The sequence below is a fragment of the Mobula birostris genome, chromosome 11, assembly GCF_030028105.1.
Source record: "Mobula birostris isolate sMobBir1 chromosome 11, sMobBir1.hap1, whole genome shotgun sequence".
NCBI lineage: Eukaryota > Metazoa > Chordata > Chondrichthyes > Myliobatiformes > Myliobatidae > Mobula > Mobula birostris.
The window spans coordinates 112,841,078-112,858,340 of record NC_092380.1 but is presented as its reverse complement, the minus strand read 5'-3'; the positions used below and the strand labels follow the sequence as shown (position 1 = coordinate 112,858,340).

Below are 17,263 nucleotides of genomic sequence, written 5' to 3'. Positions count from 1 at the left end.
CTTTGAAGACGAACTCAAGGTTGTACACAGGATACATACTTCAATTAATAAATGTACTTTGGGCTTTGATGGCAGGAGGGATTGTGCCCATGATGGAACTACGACCCTCTGCATCCTTTTGCCATCCTATGCATTGGAGCCTCCATGCCAGACGGTGATGCAACCAGTCAGAATGCTCTCCATGGTACATCAGTAGAAACTTGTGAGTTCTTTGGTGACATACCAAGTCTCCTCAAACTCCTTAGAAGTAGTTGTGGGTCTGCTTTCTACATGATTGTACCAATTTTCAAAATTCAAAGTAAACTTATTATCAAAGTACAAAGTATCAAAGTACCATGTACAACCCTGAAATACATTTTCATGTGGTCTTTCACAGTAAGTATAAGAAAACACAATAGAATCATTGAAAGACCACACCCAGCAGGACAGACAAGCAACCAATGTGCAAAAGACAACAAATTGTGCAAATGCAAAAAGTAAGAAAAAAACAAATAATAATAAATAAGCATTAAATATTGAGAATATGAGATGCAAGGCACCCTGCAGGATGAAAAACAAGACCTGCCAAAGGGCAGATGAACCCTCTTGTAGGGTCAACGGCCACCTAGCAAACACGTGCTGTGAAGCGCGGAAAGAGCATCCCTTGCTTCGAAGCTTGGTCTGGCCATTCATTGCAACAGAACTTCCGCCAGCCGTCTTGGACCCCACCATGTCGCTGGATCTGGGAGGGGATGTCGAGAGGGTGGGTCTGGGCCTGTGCAAACCCCTACTCACCTAAAATCCATTCACGCACAAGTGTTCCTTCCTGAGGAACCATCATCATCCTATGGGATGGATAGCCAGAGAGAGAGAGAGAGAGAGAGAGAGATGAGATGAAAAGTCCTTGAAAGTGAGTCCATAGGTTGTGGGAAGAGTTCAGTGAAGGGGTGAGTGAAGTTATCCCTCTGGTTCAAGAGCCTGATGGTTGAGGGGTAATAACTGTTTTTGAACCTGGTTGTGTGAGTACCTCCTTCCTGATGACAGCAGCAAGAAGACAGCATGGCCTGGATGGTGGGGTATCTAGATGATGGATGCTGCTTTCCTGTGACAATGCTTTGTGTAGATGTGTTCAAATGGGGGGGGGGGAGGGAGAGGGCTTTACCTGTGATGGACTGAGCTGTATGCACTACTTTAATACAATGTGTTGGCCCAAGGTAGATCCTCTCAGATGTTGTCATGCAGGAATTTGGAGTTGCTCACCCTTTCGATCGCTGACCCCTCAGTGAAGACTCAGGGGTGTTCCCTCGACTTCCCCTTCCTCCGATCATATTATCCCCTTCACATTCATGAGGTTCTGTGCTCCCTATACCAGGGTTCAATGGACATTTTATAGTACTACCAACAGCATCTAAAAAAAGTGAATTCAAGGTGGGTTGGGATAGTAATAGCACTAACATCCAATTATTTGGAAAATCTGCCGGGCTGGTTTCACCAAGGAACTGAGTGTGCTGGATTATTGAAGTTTTACTGTTGTGGCATAGAGATAGACAAAGAATGATGGAGGGATTGGTCCCTGCAGGAAGAAAAGGGAAAGGAGAACCAGGAGATTTACTCAGTTCCAATATTCACTTGAACCTTGGCTGGTTTGGGTTCCTTAACTACACACTTACCTATCTTTCTTCCAGAATTCTTACCAATACTCACAAGCAAAAATTTATTACTCTCTGCTGTAATCCAAACAGTTGTCCATGTGTTTTTTGGGGTCAGAGGTTTAATATAACAACATTCTCAAAGAGGGTGGTAATGTCTGGGAAAAAGTCTCTGGCTATCCACTTGATCTAAGCCTCTTATCATCTTGCACAACTCTATCAAATCACCTCTTCACTCTAAAGAGAAAAAATCCCTAGCTCATTCAACCTATCCTCACAAGACATGGTCTCTAGTCCAGGCAGCATCCTGGTAAATCTCCTCGGCACCTTCTCTAAAGCTCCATGTCCTTCCTATAATGAGGTGACCAGAACTGAACACAATACTCCAAGTGTGGTCTAACCTGGGTTTTATAGAGCTTTAAGATTATCTCATGGCTCTTCAACTCAATCCCTCGAATAATGAAGGCCAACACACCATATGCCTTCTTAACCACCTTAGTTTCTACGGCAACTTTGAGGGATCTATGTATGTGGACCACAAGATCATTCTGTTCCTCCACACTGCTAAGAATCCTGCCATTAACCCTGTATTCTATCTTCAAATTTGACTTTCCAAAGTGAATCACTTCACACTTCTCTGGGTTGAACTCCATCTGCCACTTGTCAGCCCAGCTCTGTATCCTGTCAATGTCCTGTTGTAACCTACAACACCAGGGGTTCCCAATCTTTTTTATACCATGGACCAATATCATTAAGCAAGAGGTCCATGGACTTCAGGTTGGGAACCCCTGTTCTACACTATCCACAATACTACCAACCTTCGTATCATCTGCAAACTTGCTAACCCACATTTCCACTTCTTCACCCGAGTCAGTTATAAAAATCACAAAAAGCAGGGGTCCCTGTGGAACTCCACCGGTAACCGACCTCCAGGCTCCAACTAATGCCACCCTCTGTTTTCTGTGGTCAAAACAATTTGAATCCATGCTGCCAAGTTTCCCTGAATCCCGTGCCCCTGACTTTCTGAATGAGCCACCAGGAGGAATCTTGTCAAATGCGTTACCAATATTCTCATACACCACGTCCACCGCTCTACTGTCATTAATTTGTTTTGTCACTTTGCAGAGACTGAGAACCTGTAATCTCTATTGAGAAGGCATCATGTTCCTGAGCTAAAAGGACGGAGGACAGAGCCCATTGAGTGGAATTAAAACTTTTTTTTATGAATCCTGATAGTGCATTTCGTGAGATACAAGCAAAAGCCATTTGAAAACATACATTTCAAAGAGAAAGTTACTTCATGTAGGGAAGTTTACAGACACATTATAAGGACAAAAATCTAATGTATGATTCACAGTTGTCCATTTCAAGAGGTTTTCTTTCCTAAAGCGGATGATGAAACAATGAAAATTTTGATGACAAAGCTGTTGTTATCTCTCGGTCCTGCCTCTCCTGTAGGTCACCCTCCACACTGCCCCTTTACCACCAAGGGCAGACGGTCGCCTCCTTGAGTGACCCAGAGCAGCTGGTGACCTATCCTGCGACTGGCTCACCGCAGGGTCTTCAGGCAAATGGCACAGGTCCTGAAGGTGACATCGCGCGATCTTTCCAATCTTAGTGAACATGTTCTTCAGTGTCTCTTGTCCTGATCCAGAAAAGAAATAAGATAAAGCATTTGACACTCAGAGTAAAAAAAAAAAAAAAAATACAGGATGTATTCCATGGAATTGCACCCATTGCACCAACCTCCTCCCTTCTATTCCTTCCTTTTGTGGTGATTACTGAACTTGGCCTCTTCTCACTGCTACCATCATTGGCCCTTGTGGCTACGGGGATCAGGGGGTATGGAGGGAAGGCTGGTGCAGGGTTCTGAGTTGGATGATCAGCCATGATCATAATAAATGGTGGTGCAGGCTCGAAGGGCCGAATGGCCTACTCCTGCACCTATTTTCTATGTTTCTATATTTCTATCAAGGAGGAGGTACAGGAGCCCCAATGTTTTAGGAACAATTTCTTCCCCTCAGCCATCAGATACCTGAATGGACAATGAACCTATGAACACTTCCTCACTGCTTTGGTTCTCTTTTTGAATGGACAATGAACCTATGGACACTTCCTCACTGCTTTGGTTCTCTTTTTGAATGGACAATGAACCTATGGACACTTCCTCACTGCTTTGGTTCTCTTTTTGAATGGACAATGAACCTATGGACACTTCCTCACTGCTTCGGTTCTCTTTTTGCACTATTCATCTACTTTCCCAGCCATTTTCTCAACTAGTTTTGTTCTTTAAAAGTTGTCCCAAAAAAAAGGCTGTCCTGATTAACCAATGGCCCAATTAACCAGAATCCACTGTATTTATTTCTTATTGTAATTTATCATCATCATGTGCCGTGTTATATGATGTGGGTGATCACGGTCTCATGACCATGATTGTTCTTGACAAAGTTTTCTCCAGAAGTGGTTTGCCATTGCCTTCTGGACAGTGTCTTTGCAAGACAGGTGACCCCAGCCATTATCGATCCTCTTCAGAGATTGTCTGCCTGGTGTCAGTGGTCACATGTGATGTGCACTGGCTGCTCATATGACCATCCTCCACCTGCTCCCATGGCTTCACATTGCCCCGATTGGGGAGGGGGTGGGGGGCCTAAGCAGGTGTCCCAGGGTGATCTGCAAGCTAGCGGTTGGAAGGAGTGCCTTGCACCTCCTTGATAGACACATATTTCCACCCTGCCACCCAACTTATAGTTTTTTATTATTGTGTATTGCACTGTACTGCTGCTGCAAAACAACAAATTATGCAACATATGCCAGTGATATTAAACCTGATTCGGGAAGATTAAGGATGTTCTATGTAAATAAATTGTATAATTTGAGGGCAGAGTACAGAGTTGTGAACTTATGCAGGCTAAACTTTGAGGCTGACAAGGTAAGTGGAAAAGATCATTCAAAACATCAAAAGGATGTTTTAACAAACTATTATAGGAACAGAAGTCAAAAATTAGGATATTAATCATATTAGCTAGATATACCAGCTAGTGGGGTGCTGTCGCAGCAACAATCTTGCACTCAATGCCTGTAAGACCAAAGAACTGATTGTGGACTTCAGAAAGGCTAAGACAAGGGAACACACACCAGTCCTCACAGAGGGATCTGAAGTGGAGAGAGTGAGCAGCTTCAAGTTTATGGGTGTCAGTATCTCTGAGGACCTTATATAATGTTCATACTGTAATTCACAGTTTCTTTCCTGTACTGCTGTTGCTAAGTTAACAAATTTCACGATATTTGCCGGTGATATTACACCCGATTCTGATTTCCTTATGAGGCAGAAGAAGGCCATTTTGACCCATTGAGTCTATATCGTCTATATCTAGTCCCCTGTAGATTTCAGAATCAGATTCAACTTTATTATCATTGACATATGTCACAAAATTTGACAAGGGGTTTTGGACAGGGAGGACAGGTAGTTTGACAGAGGGATTTAAGAAGACATCTTTGTCAAACTGGAGAACAAATCCCTGAACAGAGGAGGTGGAGTTCAACACCACCTATCAGCAACTTGCAATGCAGTCCTAATATCTCTACCCCAGCATCTCCACAACAGATCACACGTCCTTTCGTGCAAAGGTAAGACTAATAACCCTCTCATTACCTCCATAGATTAGAACTGAAGAAGACTCTCAGATGAGTGGTGAAACAACATCTAGACAACACGGCAAGTCCGGTTGCCTTGATTTACTACTGCTTGATATATTGGGGATCAGTAATTTCTGAGACACTCAAATCACTCCATCTGGCACCCACAAACATTTCATGGTCAATGTCACTTAGATCATATTCCTCCCCATTCTGATGTTGATAAAGGAATAAATAATGAAAACTTGTGACTAGTTTTGGGTACAATAGTTTGGGAAGGAAAACCAGACCTCAGCCAAAGTCCAGAGACATACTGAATTGTCTCAGTGAAGACAGACTCCAGTTCTGTGGAGAAGCTAAAAAGTTGGGGTAGTTTTTAAAAAACTTATTGAGATACAGTGTGAAACAGGCCCTTTGAGCTGTGCTGCACAGTAATCCCCGATTTAATCCTGGCCTAATGCAGGGCAAATTACAATGACCAATTGGTACGACCTAGGCTGTGGGAAGAAACCGCAGCACCCGGAGGAAACCCACACGGTCACAGAGAGAATGTAAAACTCCTTACAGGCAGCGGCAGGAATTGAACTCGGGTTATTGGTACTGTAAAGTGTTGTGCTAACCACTACACCACTGTGCCGCCCCAGACGAGTGTGGTGGTACGGTAGGGCAGTGGTTTACAGCTCAAGTAATCATCTGTCAGGGTTCGATACCCAATGCTGTCTGTAAGGAGTTTGGTCATGCTCCCCGCCACTGCGTAAGTTTCCTCTGGGTGCTCCACTTTCCTCCCACATTCCAAAGACGTGGGTTAGGGTTACTAAGCTGAGCAGGCGTGGTGACACTTGCGGGCAGTCAGCACAATGTTCTTGATTTGATACAAACAAAGCATTTCACTGTAATTGACGTTTCGCTGTTTCGATGTACATGTGCCAAATAAAGCTAATCTTTAAAATAGGGAGGTTATGAAGGGTTTCTCGGTGGTTCCTGGTAGTGATCAATAAATGCCAGTATTGTCGGAGACACTACATACCAAAAAACCAGAACAAAACATGTTGAATTTGGATAAGCCTTGGAAATATAATATATCAGTAAATAATAGCATCAGTAAATAGTCGTGAACAAAGAGATACAGGCAGGGTATTAATTACTCTTAATCCTACGTAATTTAATAATCACTTCGTTTGATGTCACCAGTGAGTTATGTCACAACAGGAAAGCCAGATGATGGCATTCTGAGCATAATTCACTTACAAGCATGGAATTCCAGCCTGAAGTGCTCATCGTGCTGATGACTGTGATCTAGTTCAAAGTTCAAAGTACATTTATTATCAAAGGACATATATGTCACCATATACACAGTAAATACAAAGAAACAACAAAAATAAGCATCATAATAATAATAAATAAGTATTTGGTCGATTACATGAGATGGAGAGTCGTTGAAAGTGAGTCTATACAGTTCAGTGAAGTTACTTCGATCTAAATAAAGGCAGCAATTTAATCCCATAAAATGGACCTGTTTCTTATTGTGCTACTCTGCTACCCTGATGCAGAGTGGAAGGTTCCTGTAAGGGGTGTCAGGGGTGGTGCTGGAAGCGTATATGACAGTGGTGTCGAAGAAGCTTTTAGATAGACACATGACTATACAGGGAATGGAGGGATATGGATCATGTACAAATAGAAGAGATTCAGTTTAATAGGCACTGTGTTCGACACAGACACTGAGGGCTGAATGGTTTGTTCCCATACTGTACTGTTACATGTTCTATACATCTGAACAAAAACAATGGGTAAAGAGCTACAGGTGCCTTCGGTCCCACACCAACAGGTTCAGGAACAGTTATTACCCTTCAACCATCGGGCTACTGAACCAGTGTGGATAACTTCATTCTCCTAACATTGAACTGATTCCATAACCTAGGGACTCACTTTTCAGGAAACTGCAACTCATGTTTCCATTATTACTTATTTATTTTTCTCATTCATTCATTATGTGCCATGTCGTATGACATGAACGATCATGGTCTCTTCATGGCCATGATTGTTCTTGGCAAATTTTTCTACAGAAGTGGTTTGTCATTGCCTTCTTCTGGGCAGTGTCTTTATAAGATGGGTGACCCCCGCCATTATCAATATGCTTCGGAGCTTGTCTGCCTGGCATCAATGGTCACATAACCAGGACATTTGTGATGTGCACCAGCTGCTCATACGACCATCTACCACCTGCTCCCATGGCTTCACGTGGCCCTGATCGCGGGGGAGGGGTGGTGGGGCTGAGCTGGTACTCTACCTTGTCCAAGGGTGACCTGCAGGCTAGTGGAGGGAAGGAGCACCTTACACCTCCTTTAGTAGCGAGGTACCTTCACTCTGCCAGCCATAATTATTACTATTATTTTTTGTATTTGCACACTTTGTCTTCTTTTGCACATCGGCTGTTTGTCTGTCTCTGTGCGTAGTTTTTCACTGATTCTATTGTATTCCTTTGTTTTATTGTAAATGCCCAAAAGAAAATGAAACTCAGGGTCGTGTACAGTGACACATATAGAAACACAGAAACATAGAAAATAGGTGCAGGAGTAGGCCATTCGGCCCTTCGAGCCTGCACCGCCATTCAGTATGATCGTGGCTGATCATCCAACTCAGAACCCTGTACCTGCCTTCTCTCCATACCCCCTGATCCCTTTAGCCACAAGGGCCATATCTAACTCCCTCTTAAATATAGCCAATGAACTGGCCTCAACTGTTTCCTGTGGCAGAGAATTCCACAGATTCACCACTCTCTGTGTGAAGAAGTTTTTCCTAATCTCGGTCCTAAAAGGCTTCCACTTTATCCTCAAACTGTGACCCCTCATTCTGGACTCCCCCAACATCGGGAACAATCTTCCTGCATCTAGCCTGTCCAATCCTTTTAGAATTTTATATGTTTCAATAAGATCCCCCCTCAATCTTCTAAATTCCAACGAGTATAAGCCTAGTTCATCCAGTCTTTCATCATATGAAAGTCCTGCCATCCCAGGAATCAATCTGGTGAACCTTCTTTGTACTCCCTCTATGGCAAGGATGTCTTTCCTCAGATTAGGGGACCAAAACTGCACACAATACTCCAGGTGTGGTCTCACCAAGGCCTTGTACAACTGCAGTAGTACCTCCCTGCTCCTGTACTCGGATCCTCTTGCTATGAATGCCAGCATACCATTTGCCTTTTTCACCGCCTGCTGTACCTGCATGCCCACTTTCAATGACTGGTGTATAATGACACCCAGGTCTCGTTGCGCCTCCCCTTTTCCTAATCGGCCACCATTCAGATAATAATCTGTTTTCCTGTTTTTGCCACCAAAGTGGATAACCTCACACTTATCCACATTAAATTGCATCTGCCATGAATTTGCCCACTCACCTAACCTATCCAAGTCACCCTGCATCCTCTTAGCATCCTTCTCACAGCTAACACTGCCGCCCAGCTTCGTGTCATCCACAAACTTGGAGATGCTGCATTTAATTCCCTCATCTAAGTCATTAATATGTATTGTAAACAACTGGGGTCCCAGCACTGAGCCTTGCGGTACCCCACTAGTCACTGCCTGCCATTCTGAAAAGGTCCCGTTTATTCCCACTCTTTGCTTCCTGTCTGCCAACCAGTATAGTATGTACTTTGATAATAAATTTACTTTGAACTTTGATTCTAAATCAAGTTAATATCTGGAGAAGTGGTCTACCTCTTCCTGTTGATGCACTTGACTGAGAAGATCTCTTCCCATCATCTCCATTCAGGTTAGTTGCATCTTTTCTCTCCACGTCTGTCACCTCCTCCACAGTAGATGTTTGAATGGAGTGTCTGCCTGTCGATTTATCACAGAGGGAAAGTTGTTACACATCGGTCTGACTTTGACTGCAGCTCGCTCTTGTCTCCCTGCCAGACAGCTGCAGCTTCATCACCTGCTCCAGGGAGATACTAGATAGTTAGCAACAGCATAGAGTCATAGAGCACTACAACACACAAACAGGCCCTTCTGCCCATCTAGTCTGTGCCAAACTGTTATTCTGTCTCGTTCCAGTGACCCGCACCTGGACCGTAGCCCTTCACACCCTATCCACCTAAGTCCCTATCCAAACTTCTCTTAAACGTTGCAATTGACCCCTTCTGCTGGCAGCTCGTTCCACACTTGTACCACCCCCTGATTGAAAGAGATCCCTCTCATGTTCCCCTTAAATATTTCTCCTTTCACCCTTAACCCATGACCTCCAGTTCCAGTTTCACCCAACCTAATGGAAAAACCCACTTGCATTCACCTTATCTGTACTCTTCATAAATCTATATACCTCTATCAAATCTCCCCTCATTCTCCTACACTCCAGGGAATAAAGTCCAAACCTATTCAATCTTCCCTGATAACTAAGGTCCTCAAGTCCCGGCAACAGATTTTTAAATTTTCTCTTTACACTTTCAATCTTATTGATATCTTTTCTGCAGGTAAGTGATTCTCAGTTAGAAACATAGAAAATCTGCAGCACATTAAAGGCCCTTCGACTCACAATGTTGTGCCGACCACGTAAGCTACTCAAGAAGCTGCCTAGAATCTCCCTACCGCATAGTCCTCTTATTTTTCTAAGCTCCATGTGCCCATCTAAGAGTCTCTTAAAAGACCCTATTGTATCCGCCTCTACCACCTTTGCTGGCAGTGCATTCCACGCACCCACCACTCTCTGTGAGAAGAACTTGCCTCTGACATCCCCCTTGTACCTACTTCCAATCACCTTAAAACTGTGCCCCCTTGTGTTAGCCATTTCAGCCCTGGGAAAAAGCCTCTGGCTATCCACACGATCAATGCCTCTCATCATCTTATACACCTCTATCAGGTCACCTCTCATCCTCCGTCGCTCCAAGGAGAAAAGGCCAAGTTCGTTCATCCTATTCTGATAAGGCGTGCTCTCCGATCCAGGCAACATCCTTGTATAATGTTGAATATAAAAGATAAGATGACTAATGGTTTGAATAGTTGATGAGGGGTTCAAAGAGGTGTATGGTGTATTGGCCTTCATTAGTCAGGGGATTGAGTTTAAGAGTCGTGAGATGATGTTCCGGCTCTGGAAAACTCTGGTTAGACCACAGTTGGAGTATTGTGTTCAGTTCTGGTCACCTCATTATAGTTTTACCAGGATGCTGCCTGGTTTAGAGAACAGGTTTTATGAGGATAGGTTGAGCGCGAGAAGGCTTTTCTCTTTGGAGTGAAGGAGGATGAAAAGTGACTTGATAGAGATGTATAAGATGATAAGAGGCATAGATAGAGTGGATGAACAGAATTTTTTTTCCAGGGAGGAAATGACTAATATAAACAGGCATAAATTTATGGCATTTAGAAGGAAGTATGGGGGAGGGGTGTCTGAGGTTTTTTTTTTAAACAGAGTTTAAGTGTTGGGTGTGTGGAACACTCTGTCGGGGTAGTGGTAAAGGCAGATACATCAGGGACATTTAAGAGACTCTTAGATCAGCACATGGACGATAGAAAAATGGAGGGCTATGTAGGAAGGAAGGTTTAGATTGATTGTGGAGAAGGTTAAAAGGTCAGCACAATATACACTAATCTGCTTTATTCTCCTAATTCAGGGGTTCCCAACATGGGGTTCACGGACCCCTTGCTTAAAGACATTGGTCCAGGGCATAAAAAGGGTTGGGCCTAAATGTTAACTCTCTCCACAGATGTTACCTGAATATTTCCAGCACGTTGTGCGTGTATTCAGATTTGCACATCTGCGGTAGTTTTTTGCTATTTTGGTAAAAGATACTACCTGTAACTGGAGGTGTAAATGTTGGCATTGAATTTAGAAGTGGTCAGATTTGCTAATTATTCAGAGATGTAGTGGCAGTTCAATGGCAAATATAATTATGCTTCATATAAAACGAACAAGAAATTTCAAAATCTTTCTGTTCTTTTCATAAAAGTACCTTGAACGAAAAAAAAACAATGGATTCCTTTCAAGTCTTCCTGTAATAAAAATATGTGGGCCAAGGTTAAGAGGAGGGAGTGCAGAGTGAGCAAGTGCACTCACACAGGGTAGGACATGTTAGGCACTTTAACATCATCAACTTCCATCGAAATAGAAACTCCGAGTTTCACCTGTCTAATTCACTATGACGGTCCTTTGTACTTTCTTAACTCCGTGTCCAGTGACTGTAGGCGTGCAGACATGTGTGTGGTGGGGTTTGGGGAGTGCAGACTAAACCACAGCAAGAGCCCGTGATATTAAGTCAGCGTGCATCTGCTCCCAGTGTGGGTGAGAGGCAGTGGGTGTACGTTACACTCACTGACCCACTCCTGATGAAAGCACCTCTGAGTGACTTCTGCTGTCTGCAAAGCAGACATAACATAGGAAGCATGGTGTTTTACAAACAACCTTTGATTCAAGACAATGGTGAAGGGACGTTGGGACATCTGTAATCACATCCAAATATTTCTATGGAACAACCGGAGGTTAAACTTAAGTTCTCCACATAATTTACTCTCAAAATAAACTGCACAGATCACATCCCAGTAATGTATCTTTATACAATGCAGGAGAGCAGCATCCATCACCAGGGACCGCACCACCCAGGTCATGCTCCTTTCTTGTTGTTGCCATCAGGAAGAAGGTACAGGAGCCCCTGGACTCACACCACCAGGTTCAAGGACAGCTATCACCCCTCAACCATCAGGTCCTTGAACTAGAGGGGATAACTTCACTCAACTTCACTTGCCCATCACTGAACTGTTCCCGCAACCTATGGATTCACTTTCAAGGACTCTTCATCTCAAGTTCTCGATATTTATTGCTTAGTGACTTATTATTATTATTTATTTGTACAGTTTGTCTTCTGCGCACTGATTGTTTGTCCATCCTTTGGGTGTGGTCTTGATTCTATTGTGTTTCTTGAATTTATCGATTATGCCCGCAAGCAAACAAATCTCAGGGTTGTATATGGTGACAACTAGGTACTTAGATAATAAATTTTCTTTGAACTTTGATATTAATCTTTACCACTTAAAATAACGCTTAGTTTTATTTGACACATTCACATTGAAACATGGTGAAATGTGTTGCTTGTATCAACAATCGACATAGTACTAGGACGTGCGGAGGCAGCCCGCAACTGTTGCTACTCTTCCTGTGCCCACGTAGCATGCCCTTGAATTACTAACGCTGCCCCCTATATACCTTTGGAATGTGGGAGGAAACCCACGCGGTCATGGTGAAAACTGGGTTAGTAAATCTGGACATGCTACATTGGTGCTGAAAATCTGGTGATATCTGTTGGACTGCCCCCCAGCACATCCTCGGACTGTGTTGGTTGGGTGTTGAAAAATGACATATTTCAGTCTGTTTCTATGTACAAATAATGTTGCTTTTTCCACTGAGCAACACACACAAAATGCTGGAGGAACTCAGCAAGCCAGGCAGCATCTATGAAAATGAATAAACAGTCAACGTTTTAGGCCAAGGCCCTTCTTCGGGACTGAAAAGGAAGGGGAAGATGCCAGAATAAGGAAGTGGGGGGAGAAGAAGAAGGAAAAGCTAATGGTGATAGGTGAAGCCAGGTGAGCGGGAAAGGTTAAGGGATGGAGGGGATGGAATCTGATAGGAGAAGAGAGTGGACCATGGGCGGAAAAAGGGGAGGAGGAAGGGATCCAGGGGGAGTTGATAAGCAGGTAAGAAGAGGTAAAAGGCCAGAGTGGGGAATAGAATAAGAGGGGAGGAGGAGGGATTTTTTTTTTTTTTTTTTTTTTTTTACCAGAAATTGAAATTGATAGACTGAATAAAAAGTGCTGCTCCTCCACCCTGAGGGTGGCCTCATCATGGCACAAGCGGAGGCTATGGACCAAAATCTTGGAATGGCGGTGGATAAAACTAACCTTTATTTATAATCTTTTACCCTCTACATGAAACAGTTGCCCTTCAAGTTCTTGGTACCCCAAAACTTGGGAAAATGACAGAAAGACAAAAGATTCTGCAGCTTCTGTAAGTCCAGAGCAATGCCCACAAACTGCTGGAGGAACTCAGCAGGTCAAGCAGCATCTATAGAAAGATTCAAAATTCAAGATTGTTTAATGTCATTTCCAGCACAGAGGAGTAAAGGAAGGCAACATAATTGTCACCCTGGATCTGATGCAGCTCAAAAAAACACAATAAGATAAAGAACACAATAAATATAAATACATAAGATAGTTTACATACATAGATTGATTGCATGTCCAAAGGAATAAAGAAATAATTTCCATAGTTGCTGCCTGACCTGCTGAGTTCCTCCAGCATTTTGTGTGTTCTACTGTGGGAAGAAAGACCATGTGTAGTCACTCGATTGACAGACCTCATGAATTTTATGCACCTCTCTACGTTCCCCTCAATCTCTTGTGTTCCAAGGAACTGTGCCCTGAAAAATATTTTCTGGTTATTTTCATTTGCTGGCGATTAATCAGAGCAAACACTTATTATATACTCAGCCATCATTATCATTATGTGTCGTGTTGTATGACAGCAGCCTTCATGCTCTTTGACCATGATTGTTCTTGGCAAAGAAGTGGTTTATCATTGCCTTCTTCTGGCAGTGTCTTTACAAGACCGGTGACCCCAGCCATTATCAATACTCTTCAGAGGTTGTCTACCTGGTGTCAGTGGTTGCATAACCAGGACTTGTGATATGCACCAGTTGTTCATACGACCATCCACCACCTGCTCCCATGGCTTCATGTGGCTCTAATTTGGGGGCTAAGCAGATGCTACACCTTGCCTAAGACTAACCTGCAGGCTAGCGGAGGGAAAGAGCACCTTACACTTCCTTTGGTAGAGACATGTCTTCACCTTGACACCCACTTACACTTAGTGGCCACTTTATTAATAACACCACACGACTTGCTCTCTGAAGTACTATCGACCTCCAGCCCATTTATCCCACATCTCACTGCTCTTCCCTGTCCTGCCACCATGTAATTTTTCAAAGTTTCAATCCAATTCTATTTTGCAATTACCTGTTGAACCTGCTTGACCCAGACCATAGCAGCCCAATGCTTTAAAGCACAATTTCCATACACTCAGTGGCCACTTTATTAGGTACTCTTGCTCGTTAATGCAAATATCAAATCAGCCAATCATGTGTCAGCAGCTCAATGCATAAAAGCATGCAGACATGGCCAAGAGGTTCATTTGTTTTCCAGATCCAACATCAGAAATGGAAAGAAATGTGATCTAAGTGACTTTGTCCATGGAATGATTGTTGGTGCCAAATGGGTTAGTTTGATTATCTCAGAAATTGCTGATTTTCTGGGACTTCCACGCACAGCAGTCTCTAGAGTTTGCAGAGAATGGTATGAGAAACAAAAAAACATCCAGTGAGTGGCAGTTCTGTGGGTAAAAATGTCTTGTTAATGAGAGAGGTCAGAGGAGAATGGCCAGACTGTTTCAAGCTTACAGGAAGGTAATAACCACACATTACAACAGTGGTGTGCAGAATGGCATCCCTGAACGCACAACACGTTGAACCTTGAAGTGGATGGGTTACAGCAACAGAAGACCTCACTGGGTTCCACTCCTGTACCTAATAAAGTGGCCATTGTGGGTAAAAAGTTCTTCACTGGCTACACGGGACTTTTTGATTTCTCTGGCTGTAAAAGGAGTCCTATTAATGAAAGGCATTTATCTTTTCTTTCTGACTTTCCCCACAAGTCTAATGAGAGAGCAGACTCAAGGAGAACCACACAGCTCCCAGCTAATTTGAAATATTATAGCATCAGGAGAACGAAAGAGCATCATGTTCTAGCTAAACAATAAAATAACGTGTTCCTGATTACAACAAATATAATTACTTTGGTGAAATATTATATTCTCTCAGCATATTAACCACAGTTTAAAAAAAAGCACTTCTCTCATTTTTCCTTGAACAAGTCATGGTATCTGCAAATGAATACTGTTTGAATCTGCTTTAGTTATGACCTTGCCTTGGAGTGAGTGGCGAAGAGCCAAGTCTATTGAACAAGAATACATCAAATACAGGAGCTGTCGTCTCATCAAACGCTTACTTTTAAGCTCCTTGGAGGAATATATATATAGTTATTTTTGTGTCTGAGCCACACTTTTAATTACAATTACCATGTCTGAGAAAGTGACAGAGGCAGAAACTCCCTTACACATTTAAAAAAAACTTGAAGAAATAGATGAATTGAAATAAAAACAGAATTTGATATAAGTACATTGACATTATCAAATTATCTGACTTTAGGTGACTCATGTCTTACTCTCTCTCTCTGTATCATTACCACTGCCTGCCATCAGTTTAGCTCAGATTTTCCTTTGCTATTTAGTCTGGCTTGCCGAATTCGTCGTAGAGCCCAGTTATCACCACAAGTCCCTATAAAGGATTGCAAGGACTTCTGAGAGAATCATTGGGGTCTCTCTTTTACCCATCAGAAATATTTATCAGGAGTGCTGTTTACACAACACTTAAGATTCTAGGGATCCCTCCCATCTGTCCCACAATCTCCTTGACCCCCTACCATCTGGCTAGAGGTACCGTAGCATTAGGACAAGGACTGTCAGGATGGAAACAGCTTTTTCTCCTAGTTCGTAAGACTACTGAACTCCCTGCCACCATCATGTATGAAGCAACAGTAGCATTATACTGTTTACTTTTCAACTTGTCTCATAAAGCACCTTATTATTTGTTAATTTATTTGTGGTGATATTATTTTATGCGTTGTGTGTGAATTATATGTACTGTGTTGTTTTAATTTTTAAATTTGATTTAGCGATTCAGCACATTTTGTATTCAAAGTAATATTTGAGCAATCTTGTACATATATTGTTTGAATGAGCATTCTGGTTCATTTATACAATTCATTACGGGTTATATGTATAAATACATGAATTGCATTTGTCATCATGCTACCTTGTTTAAAGCAAAAGATGAGGCTGGACTCACATTTCAGACTATCCTAATCATGGAACAGCTTACAATGACCAATTAACCCACTAACTGGTATGGATTTGGACTGCGCACCTTGGATCAAGAGGAATGTTATTTTGCTTGGCGGTATACAATACTGTACAAACATTTCAGGCACTTGTATATACCGTAGCTAGGGTGCCTATAACTTTGTGCTAATTGTTGATTGCTCATGGCTGTTTGCACTATTGTCTGGTAAATTGATTGAAAGAATGCAGAGAAAATCTACAAGGATGTTGCCAGTACTCGAGGATCTGAGTTATAGGGAAAGGTTGAGTAGGTTAGGACATTTTTCCCAGGAGCGTAGGAGAATGAGGGGAGACTTGATAGAGGTATACAAAACTATGAGGGATATAGATAGGATAAGTGCAAGCAGGCTTTTTCCACTGAGGTTGCGTGAGATTAGAATTAGAGGTCATGGGTTAAGAGTGAACAGTAAAATGTTTACAGAGAACATGAGGGGATCTTTTTCATTCAGATGGTGGTGGAGTGCTGGATTCAGGTTTGATTTCAACATTTAAGAGAAGTTTGGATAGGTACGTGGATTGGAGGAGTATAGAGGGGTGTAATGTGCGTGCAGATCAATGGGAATAACAGTTTGGCACTGACAGGATGGGCTGAAGGGCCTGCTTCTGTGCTGCAGTGATCTATGACCCTATGGTCAGTTAAAAATATTTTAATGGAAAAAGAAGAGTTTCTTAATAATAAATATACCTTATCTCATAGATAGACACTCCTGCGCCTAGCATACAATCAATCTATGTACAAACCCCATTTCCAGAAAAGTTAGGATATTTTCCAAAATGCAATAAAAACAAAAATCTGTGATATGTTAATTCAGGTGAACCTTTATTTAACTGACAAAAGTACAAAGAAAAGATTTTCAATAGTTTTACTGACCAACTTAATTGTATTTTGTAAATATACACAAATTTAGAATTTGATGGCTGTAACACACTCAACAAAAGTTGGGACAGAGTTAAAATAAGATTGAAAAGTGTACAGAATATTCAAGTAACACCGGTTTGGAAGA

The 17,263-nt window shown here is 42.4% G+C and overlaps 1 protein-coding gene across 1 annotated transcript in view; it reads right to left on the bottom strand.

The window, feature by feature from the left end:
- Positions 1-2,993: 2,993 nt before the first annotated feature.
- LOC140205576 (TBC1 domain family member 12) overlaps positions 2,994-17,263 on the bottom strand; it is a 151,824-nt gene continuing 137,554 nt past the window's right edge. The window contains exons 11-12 of the mRNA XM_072273212.1: positions 8,978-9,100; positions 2,994-3,273 (exon numbers count right to left, since the gene is read on the bottom strand). Of these exons, the coding sequence (XP_072129313.1) occupies positions 3,059-3,273; positions 8,978-9,100 (338 nt within the window). The 3' untranslated portion in view covers positions 2,994-3,058. The remainder of the gene's footprint in view (positions 3,274-8,977; positions 9,101-17,263) is intronic.